The sequence below is a fragment of the Pocillopora verrucosa genome, chromosome 13, assembly GCF_036669915.1.
Source record: "Pocillopora verrucosa isolate sample1 chromosome 13, ASM3666991v2, whole genome shotgun sequence".
NCBI classification, from domain to species: domain Eukaryota; kingdom Metazoa; phylum Cnidaria; class Anthozoa; order Scleractinia; family Pocilloporidae; genus Pocillopora; species Pocillopora verrucosa.
In genome coordinates this window covers 10,479,877-10,489,783 of record NC_089324.1, presented here as the reverse complement: position 1 = coordinate 10,489,783, position 9,907 = coordinate 10,479,877, and the positions used below count along the sequence as shown (strand labels likewise).

General features: G+C 37.6%; 1 protein-coding gene across 2 annotated transcripts; it reads left to right on the top strand.

Moving 5' to 3' along the window:
* The first annotated feature begins 923 nt into the window (after nucleotides 1–923).
* LOC131780024 (threonine synthase-like 2) lies at nucleotides 924–7,750 on the top strand. 2 transcript variants are annotated; one of them, XM_059096639.2, is made up of 8 exons: nucleotides 924–941; nucleotides 1,491–1,570; nucleotides 3,240–3,506; nucleotides 3,761–4,324; nucleotides 4,538–4,686; nucleotides 5,456–5,581; nucleotides 5,871–6,004; nucleotides 6,620–7,750. In XM_059096639.2, exons 3-8 carry the CDS (start codon nucleotides 3,251–3,253, stop codon nucleotides 6,879–6,881), a joined length of 1,491 nt encoding a protein of 496 aa, XP_058952622.2. In that variant the 5' UTR covers nucleotides 924–941; nucleotides 1,491–1,570; nucleotides 3,240–3,250; the 3' UTR covers nucleotides 6,882–7,750. The 2 variants fall into 2 exon arrangements, with proteins under 2 accessions (XP_058952622.2, XP_066016417.1); XM_066160320.1 differs by lacking the exon at nucleotides 924–941 and having other exon boundaries at nucleotides 1,337–1,570; nucleotides 3,240–3,473; nucleotides 6,620–7,748.
* The last annotated feature ends 2,157 nt before the right edge of the window (nucleotides 7,751–9,907 follow it).

Genomic DNA, 9,907 nt, shown 5'->3' with positions numbered 1-9,907 from the left:
ATGTTGTAAGGAGAAATTATGTCTTGGCCACTCATGGGAGTTAAAGGGTTAAGAAATTTCAAGGGTTAGTTATCCCAAGAAGTGAAAAAAGGACTTGCATAGCAGCAGTTTATTCTCTTACAAAAGGTTGAATGACTTTGATGTTTCATTTCCGCCACATTACTCTGAGTGGTAATCTACAATCTACTTACCAATTCCTCCAGAGCAATGTTGGATGTCTCTCTTTTTTGTTTTGTTTTGGTTTTTTTTTTGGGGGGGGGAGGGTGTTATCTTGGGAACATTTTAATTTTGTAGGCTATGCCTTTGTGTGAGAAAAATGAACAATGATTTTTATTGTTGTGACTTCCTTATCTACATATTTCTGATAGCACAAGATTGTGTACTTCAATTGAAGCTTCCTGACATCAGTGAGCATGTATTGTCCTCTATACACTTCTTAAATTGCTGTCAAGAAGAATTTGCTTGACAAAAAAGAGCTTCTTTGCTTGGTAATCATTTCTTTAATTCTTGTGATGTTCAATTCAGGAATGATATTGTACATGGGAGAAGTTAAACACATGTCACTCTTAGAGGATATAATGCATATGGGTTAAGGTTCTGACAATCAAACAATGCCTTTTGCAAGTTTAATACTTGTCAATCTTCCTTAGATATTTGAGTAAGTTAGGGGCCACTTCTAACAAGCTTTATGCATAAAATCATATTTCTGTTTTCCAAGGACCATTAGCAGTCTGAGTCATCATAGCAACAGTTAAGAGCTTTATTGTTGGATTTGATGTAACAAAAGAGGAGTTACAACAACTTTGCTAGTGGTATGGCTCAGTGCTTTTTTTATTTTTATTTTCAGCTAAAAAACAGCAACTTAGTAAGAAGAAAACTACACTTTGGCTGTAAGAAAAAAACCAATACATACATGATAGCCAGGTACATTCTGTAGGAAGGTAATATGTGATTTAGTGATATGACTATACCTGCCCAGTTTTCTTGTGGACTCACTCTTAAAAAGTTGTTGCTGCTTTACCAAAAAAGACTTGATTGGGGTCTATAATTGGCCACAGAATAGACTATGGTGGAGAGGCCCATTGACCTAAAACTCTCCCTCCTTGGTATGGCAACATTTATCATGAAGTTGCCAGTTAGAACTAATTTGACAAAGGAATTACCAAAACTGGTGACTTCATGATGAAGCTAGATAGCTCCTCTCAGATGTGTTAATTTGATCAATCAATCGATAAACTTAAGTTAATCATGGGTAGTTTATCAGCTATTTACAAAAGGATCAAAAACTATTGACCATAACTATTAATTAAAATATATTTTTACTGCTTTCCCTGAATGCCGTGCCTTAGAGAGCTTTGCTGATTTCTCATATATTTTTCCTAACAGAAGGAAATATTTTTTTTGTTTGTTTTGTTTTTTTTTTTAAAAAAAAAAATTAACTTTGTATGACGTAATGACTATCCATTCGGTTGGCCCTCTTGGTTGTGCAGTGGGGACCAAATGAGAGGCCCTGGAGACGAGGTTGGCTTATAGGAAACGATTTGCGCTTGTGTTCTGAGCAATTCGTGGGGTAAGTATTTATCTATTTAGCTTACAAGTGAATCAACCCAAAACCTTAATTTCTCAGTCGAAAGAAAAAGAAATCGACAAACTCCGACGGTCATTTTTGGCAGACTCCGCGACGAAAACTGATTTTGTCTCGGTGTTCAATTTCAAGTCTACTAACAATTTTACAATCAGTACTCCAAAGTTCGTGGTACATTCAGACGTCGATAAACAAATATTTTGGCGATGTTTTTGTGATTTGAAAGAACCGGTCAAGCACCGATCGGCACTTGCTTTAGCTAATATCTCATGGGATCCTCTGGCGTGATGACGAGGCAAAGAATAATTATTCCATTTGTTCTAGCGGGTTCAAATACACACATTAATGACTACCACAGCCCTGCATTATATAATAATGGATTATAATTAAATTCAAATGAGCAATGAAGGGGTGATTAAAACAATTCTCAAGATGCATTTAGAAATAGGTAATGGAGAATCAAAGATCAGGAATAAGGGATCTAGCTGTTATTAATTTAGGGCTTGGAATTAGAGTCTGAAATTCGGAATTTGGATTTCGAAAATCTGCCAGAGGGAAATTAAATATCTTGAATTTCTAGAGTGGGTGTAGGAATCGAAAAATGAACTGATGGAGAGTGGAATCTGAGTCATATGAGGGTTGTCAGTAGTCCATTTTACAGTTACTTGCTTGGTTGCTAAGCCTTTGAACAGGAGTGAGGCTAAGGGTTACCTTATTATCATACAAACATTGCTGCTTTTTAAAGTTAAATTACCTTGTTATTGTGTCAACCCTTCACACCCTAACATCAGTAATCATATTCTCCATACTGTTCTCTGTACATTTACCAAAATGCTGACAAGGAGAATTTGTCAAACAATCAACAGTTTCCATAGTCTCTTGACATTAATGTGTGATTCAGTGGTGATATTGTAAGGAGAAATTAGATGGTAGTCACTCTTAAGGGTTAAAGGGTTAACTAGATACTGGTCTCTATCACAACAAGGTCCCCTTCAGCCTCACTCAAAATCAAAGGCTTGGCAACTATGTACACAACTGTAACATGGCCGAGTGGAAAGGGGAAATTTGTTGGAAATTATTTGGCAATCAAGCGTCAATATCACTCACAGGCAACCTCCTAAGCATTTTAACTTTTGAAGATAGGTTCATTCAAATTAACCCCCCCCCCCCCTTCCCACCTCAGTGCCCAGAGAAATGTTCAAATGCCCCACCTAATTACCAGAATTATTATCAATTTTTGTGTAAAAGGCTAGATCAATGACCATGACCATCTTGTGGAGGTTTCTTCTGAGCCATTCGCTACTGATCAAAAGTGAACTCCTTATCTTTAAATGCCTTTTTATAAAAAGATTAAAGACATATTCCACTGAAAAGACATGATGGTTCCAGTTCAAATTCTCCACCCCAGCCTGGCAAGGTTCAAATATCACCCCTCAGGGATGGTTGACAGTCAAATGCCCAAGAGTTTCTGGGGGAGAGATGTTGAAGCTTCAATTTGATAGGTGCATTACCTTGTGATCTTTAATCTGCAATGCTTTGCTGAGATGAACCTTCAAATGAATTGTATTCAATAATAGCTTATATATGCCATACATGCCATATGAGCACAATGATAAATGTGCAGAGTAAAATGTTCCTTGTGTAATTTTTACAGGTTAGGGAAATATGAAATACTGTAGCACTCGAGGAAAGGTGCAGGCTGAATCATTTGAGGATGTGCTATTCAGTGGCTTTACTAGTGATGGTGGATTATACATGCCTGAGAGAATTCCAGTTGTGGATGAATGCACACTGCAAAAATGGAAGAGTCTCTCATATATGGAGCTTGTGAGTGAAGTGACTTCTTTGTTTATCCCTCCAGAAGAAATACCACCGGAGGAATTAAAAGGTTTGCCAGTTAACCTTTTACATCCTGACATCAGTATGCATATTCTCTTGTACTGTTCTTCTCCTGTTCAACTTGATATCTCACTTGCGTGCTATCAAGTTGAACACTCAGAGAAAAATTCCATATCCATGTGTACCCATGTGTTATTCTCTATTTATCTATTTTTCTCGTGTTTTAAAACAGCACGGTTTGAGTGTAATTTTACACGACTATGACAGAATTAAGTCAATTGATGAAATAATTTTTTTTTAAATTTATACAATCTGGGAATTCTTTTTTGTGGACAGATCTCATTACCAACGCATATGCTGAATTTCAACACAAGGATATTGTGTCCCTGGCAGCAGTGAACAACTTCCATGTGTTAGAATTGTTTCATGGAAAGACATTGGCATTTAAAGATTTTTCTCTGGCATGTGTTGGGGCATTCATGGATTACTTTTTGAACAAGAGAAGGAAACATGTTATTACTGTAGTGTCAACTTCTGGTGACACAGGGAGTGCTGCCATTGAAAGTGTAAGGAAATCAAAGTGGGTTGATATCATAGTAATGTATCCTGAAGGACGCTGCAGCCAGATTCAGGAACTTCAAATGACAACAATTCTTGATGAAAATGTACATGTCATCCAAGGAGAAGGTTCATCAGATGACTTAGATGTACCAATGAAAAAGTGTTTTTCAGATGAAGCATTTGCAAAATCAAATAATCTTTGTGTGGTAAACTCAATCAACTGGTGTCGCATAATGGTACAAACAGTACATCTTCTATATGCTTACTTGAGGGTTTGTCACAATGTTGGAGATGTAGTGAAGTTTGTAATACCATCAGGAGGACTTGGACATTGCACAGGTAAATGATCTTATCTGTTAAGTCAATCTCTTAAAATGCCAAACTATTCTTAAGCTCAATTCTGAGATATTGATTTTAGGATCAGTGTGTCAGGACTACTCAACCTGAAATACAACAACTGACCCATAAGTCCTATATTGATATTACATAATTATATAATATATAGATTATCTCTGAATTTATGATTATTTAAGTATGTAAATTTCCTTACAGCTGCCATGTGTCTGTATAAAATGGGTGTTCCTCTGCAAGTGGTGTGTGCAGTCAATGAGAACGACATTGTGCACAGGACCCTATCATTGGGTGACTTCAGTCCCAGTGGAGATGTGAGGCATACATGGTCATGTTCAATGGATATTGAGGTATGAATGATAAGTCTGACTGTAGCAAGCTGGGGCAATGCAGGTGTATATTATATCAGTATTCCCCTATGTAAAGATGACCTGCCATTTTGGATTTTTTACACAAATGAAGGTTCGAGGAAAGAAAAAAATCTATCCTGAAGGGATGAATGACAGGCTATAGAGGGGATTATGTACCCCACCACCTTTCCTCTCTAACTCTAACTCAAACATGATGGCTTAGTGAGTGGTAACAAGATTTTTGTGCTAAGTTGCTCTCCTTAATAAAGCTGTCAGTCAAAACTAGCTTCTATTAAAGCTTCCTTTTTAAACAGCTAAGAGCCTTGGCCCCGGTCTCTTGTGACTTGTTTGGGTTTCTCCATAGTGGTCCTGCCCCATGATAAGAATGTTTTTTTTTTTTTGGTTTTTGGTTTTTTGTTTTTTGTTTTTTCTTTGTTGTTTTTGTTTTTTTTTTGCAGTAAGGCATGCAAAGCTAGACCATCCCTTTGAGATTAATGCTGAAAGATATATCTTTGTTATACAGTATATATCTTTGTGTTCTTGGTTTGGGTCTTAGAACTTAGGTTAACCTAAAGTCACAAACAGACTTTGTCCAAGGTGGAAGAAGATGTAGGGAAGTTAGGGATTAGCATGTTTTTGGAACAACAAGAATTAGAAAAACTGCTCTCTATAGTTAAATAAAATTGCATAGCAGTTAAATAATTAAAAAATGATTCAATATCTTTCCACTGATGGTTCAAATTGTGTAACATTCTCCTTTAATTATTAGATTCCTTATAACATGGAACGTCTACTGTTGCTCTTTTCTGACATGAATTATGGTCGTGTTGATTCACTGATGAGAGACTTTGAACAGAATAAGTCACTGATTATACCTGAAGATTTAAAAGGAGAGGTAACCTGTTCATTTGGATAAAAATGTAAACACAACTTTGCATTTGATTATGATTTACCTAAACTTTCAAATATGAGTGTGATCAGCATCATACCTAACATAAGAAATTTGCAGTTTGTACCTTAATGTGAGTAGCAAGAAAACTTATTCATAATGTGTGGATATTATCGGGAGAAGTTACATTTTAATGACTTCCAAGTGTTGAAGGGTTATTAAAAATAATCCCAGAAAATATGTCGAGGCTGAATGCCAGTAGCTATTCACAATTCTAACTTTTTCTATATTACAGATGTGTAAGGTCCTCTCTTCTGCCTCTATGTCATGTGACCAAACACTTAAAACAATGAAGGAATGCTGGGATGAGAACAAGTACCTTCTTTGCCCACATACAGCTGTTGGTGTCAAAGTGGTCTGGGACCAAAGGTAATTGTAAACTGAGAATCATTATAAATACTATGTATAAATACTATGTTAAGTAATACACCGTTTATTATCCGCTGAGAGGATAAAGACCACTGTCGGTATGAGGTCAGTGGAGTTGTATCTCCTTTTGAACAGGTAGAAAGTACATATATGTTTAGCTGCAGTATCAGTCCTTTAACGGTGAGCACGTTGTTTGGTCTCGTAACGCGTGGGTAGAGAGTGCGCTGCGTGATGAGACCAAACAACGGCTGCGAAAGAGATTACTAAGTATACACGCGTGTGATTTAGAGTAAACCACATTATCGGAGTCGTAGGCAGAAGCGGGAAAAACCAACCAATTGTTATGTGAGTTCTCAGGCCTTCCGAGAGTCAAAAACTCACCAGATCAACGGTATTAGTATTCTGCTTCCGATTCCGCTGGTTTGATTTTTAACAGTTGCTATCGCTCTGTGCTCTGATTCCTACTCTGTCGCTTATTTAAACCACCCATAATACCACTGCACCAAACGTCGTTCAGTTTTGGCATGTTAGCTACTACAGGTGTAATTTGTTCTCATTGATGTAATCCGATCCCCCTTCCTATTCATGTTAGTGATTCCCTGTTTCCATCCGCAGACATGCCAGTGATCTTAAGACACCCATCATATGCGTAGCCACAGCAAGTCCCGCCAAATTCCCGGAGGCCGTCAGGGCTGCTGGCATTGAAATGCCGCCGTACCCGCAGTTGGCCGAGCTATTCACCAGTCCCACAAGGTACACGGAAATGAAGAAAGGAGAGGACTGGTATCAAATATTGAGAGACATGATAAAAGATATTTCCCGCAATAAACATCACAACGAAAACAATGGCACAGAAAATGGGAGTGAAGACAGGTAGAAAAAAACCGACTGAGTTTGGAATTTTTGATCATTATTTCTGACAGTGACTTTATCATAGGCGAATATTAATTAAAGTTAATTTATTATTTTAAGTAATGGGATTGTATTTTGTAAAGCAGTGTGCTTTTATCACTAACCATGGTTTTCAGTGAAGAAGACAATTCCAATGGGTGCAATAAAAATCTAAAATCACTGCCAGAATTGATGTTCCCTGACTGTATGGTGAGGTGTACAATGGATATTAAAAGACGAAGCGGTCGTAATTATTAAATACGTTAAACGTTTCCATAAAGGTTTACTTTCTAGCTGGTCAATGTCAAGAGGTTATCAAGGTCGAAACCAAATACGGCAGCTTGAAGACATTCTAGAGTTCACAAAAGTCAGTTTCACAAAGATAACTCCCTAGATCTGATTGTTAATTCTCCCCTCAGGCTGCTACAGATTTCCTTGTGAATAAGTTACGAGAATTTGGTGTTAAATCAAGATAACAACTTCTACCTGATACATTTGGGTATTCTCATCACCTGTTTTCTGGATAGTGCATGAATATAGTAGGGAGAAGTTACTTGTTAATCACTTCTGGGGGTTAAAGGGTTAAGATAATTTGGTTTTAGCAACTGAGTTGATGGTGTAAATTGGCCATCGTAAAGAGTTTCTAAAACTGACGTTTGAAGCCTCATCCCTTTGTCCGAGCGAAGGACGCGCCCTTCCGAACAATATCACCCCTAAATCAAGCACGAAGTACATGAGAATTGACAAAATGATCGCGAACTCAAGAAGCTCAGACAAATTCTCCTTCTAAGTACCATCTTGAAATGTGTAGAGAACAGTGTGGAGAATTTGCATACTGATGTTAGGGTGTAAGAATTAAAGTGAGTTAAACTTTTGACTTTGTCCTGGTACTATCTCCTGGTAAGCCTCTCCTTTCAAATTCTGAACCAAAGAGCTGTAAAATTGTAGATGATATGCTTTCACTTGCTACACCCAACATGCCTTCTGTTGCAGTCGGTGAAATAAAAAAATAACGAAGACATAGAGATTACTTCATGGAAAATGCGCGCGTACGATTTTTATTCACGAGTTGTGTAGTATCAGAAAACGAACGAGTGAGCGCAGCGAACGAGTGAGTTTTCTGATACGTATCAACGAGTGAATGAAAATCGTACAAAGCATTTTCCATGCTGTAATGTGTTTATTTCATAGGTGCTGAGATTTTTTCGTGTTGTCTTTGGTAGACAAATAGCACAAATGGGGCGATGAAAAGCGTAAAAAGTAGTTCTAGGAGATAATAAATTCGTTAATGAATTCATTCAACTCAGCCGCTGGAATATCTTCAATTTTCCTGTCTTCGTCCTTCGTTTTCAAAAATCTTTCAAGCAATCTTACATCTCTTTCAGTTTTTTGAGCGGTATTTTTGTTTTCGTGTTCTAAAATGAATTCTTCAACTGAGTAAACAGAAGCGAACCTTCCCTCGGCCATTTTTCAAAGCGCGCGGGTTTTGTGCAACGGCTCTCGCATGACGTTCTCTTCAGTACGTTCATTCATCATTAGCGAAATTTCGTCGTTCGCGTTGCTGATTGGACGAACGATAATTTTTCACGGTGAAATTTTGTCGTTCGTACTCCTGATTGGCTATATTTAGAATCAGTGCGAATTTTATTCACTACGATTTTTGTGGGTAAATCTCAGTACCTATGAAATAAAAATTTTATACTCGGTAGAACGTGCAGCGTACTCCCAGCTGTATGTATCTACATACATGTTTGAACTAAAGAGTAGAGAAAAAAATTTTTAAAGGGGGACAGATAGTGCTCTGTACCGAGATGTGCAAAAAATTGACAAAACTTAACATGACTTGTGTCGCGTTTGTATGTTGTACAAACGTTCCCCTTCTGTCTCGTTTTTAAAAGCGATCTCTCTGATAGTTGATTTCCACGTGGTTTTCTAGTAGTTACTCTCCCCTCGTTTTCTACCTACTGGAAGTGAGATTAAGTTACTGCCCAAATGAGCCCCTCTCTTAATCTACCCTCCCACTGTCTATCAGTTACAGGTTATAAAAGCTCCCCCCCCCCTTTTAGGAGGAAAGCATCGGAAAACATTTAGGTTCAGTTATGAATTAATACAAATATAAAGGTATCCCTATCATATGTCATATTTCTTTCACCAAAGAAAAGCAAATAGTGCATAATATCCGTGAAACTTAGGCGACAATTTCAAACGAAAATTATGGTGGGAACTTTTACCCTGAGTAATTTTTTGATACACCCTTCCCCTCTTCTCAATAGACCTTCCCTTATGGAAACCCTGGGAATCAAAAACGCCCTCGGAGGTTTATCAAAGCGTGTATAAACGTTCTTTCGCGTGACCAATTCATTGAGTGAGAATTTCAGTGGGCGAGCCGACTTATCAGATTTTGTTTGAAGTCGTTGGAGATTGTTTACGATACATTTTAAGATATGAGGTTTATTCAAACTGGAATTCGAATCGATAGCGGAGTTCTTTATCGCTGAAAGGCTTTCATCAATAAGGGTTTCCGCTATGCGTGACTTCTACCATTACGTCACGATAAGTTTGCACGCAATACGAAACGACACGATTTTGCACTATAAACACTTTCCTACCAAATCTGTTATACTAGCAAGATATTTTTCTAATGAAATATCTCTGCTGTCAAATGCCAAAAGGGAAAACTCTGATTTTCACCTTGAAGTGCCTCTTCTTGATACTGTCAAACTGAGAGAAAACCCATTTAACTGTCATCGGGGTCCACTTCCGGTTATTATCGAACACCATGGTTGATAGATTAGACGAAAGAACAATAAATCAAAAATCAAACGCTTACTAGCAAAGGGAATGCTTTCCTGTTCAGTTCAGGATCCAGTTATAAAGTAAAGTAAAGAAAACCGTCATTTTTATAGGTCTCCAATCAGTGTCGTAGAAAAACTGCTTTATTTGTCAGCATAATTTTTTTTCTGCCATTCCTAATGTATTGGCAACGTTCACGCGTAAAGCCGCAAGTGTTGA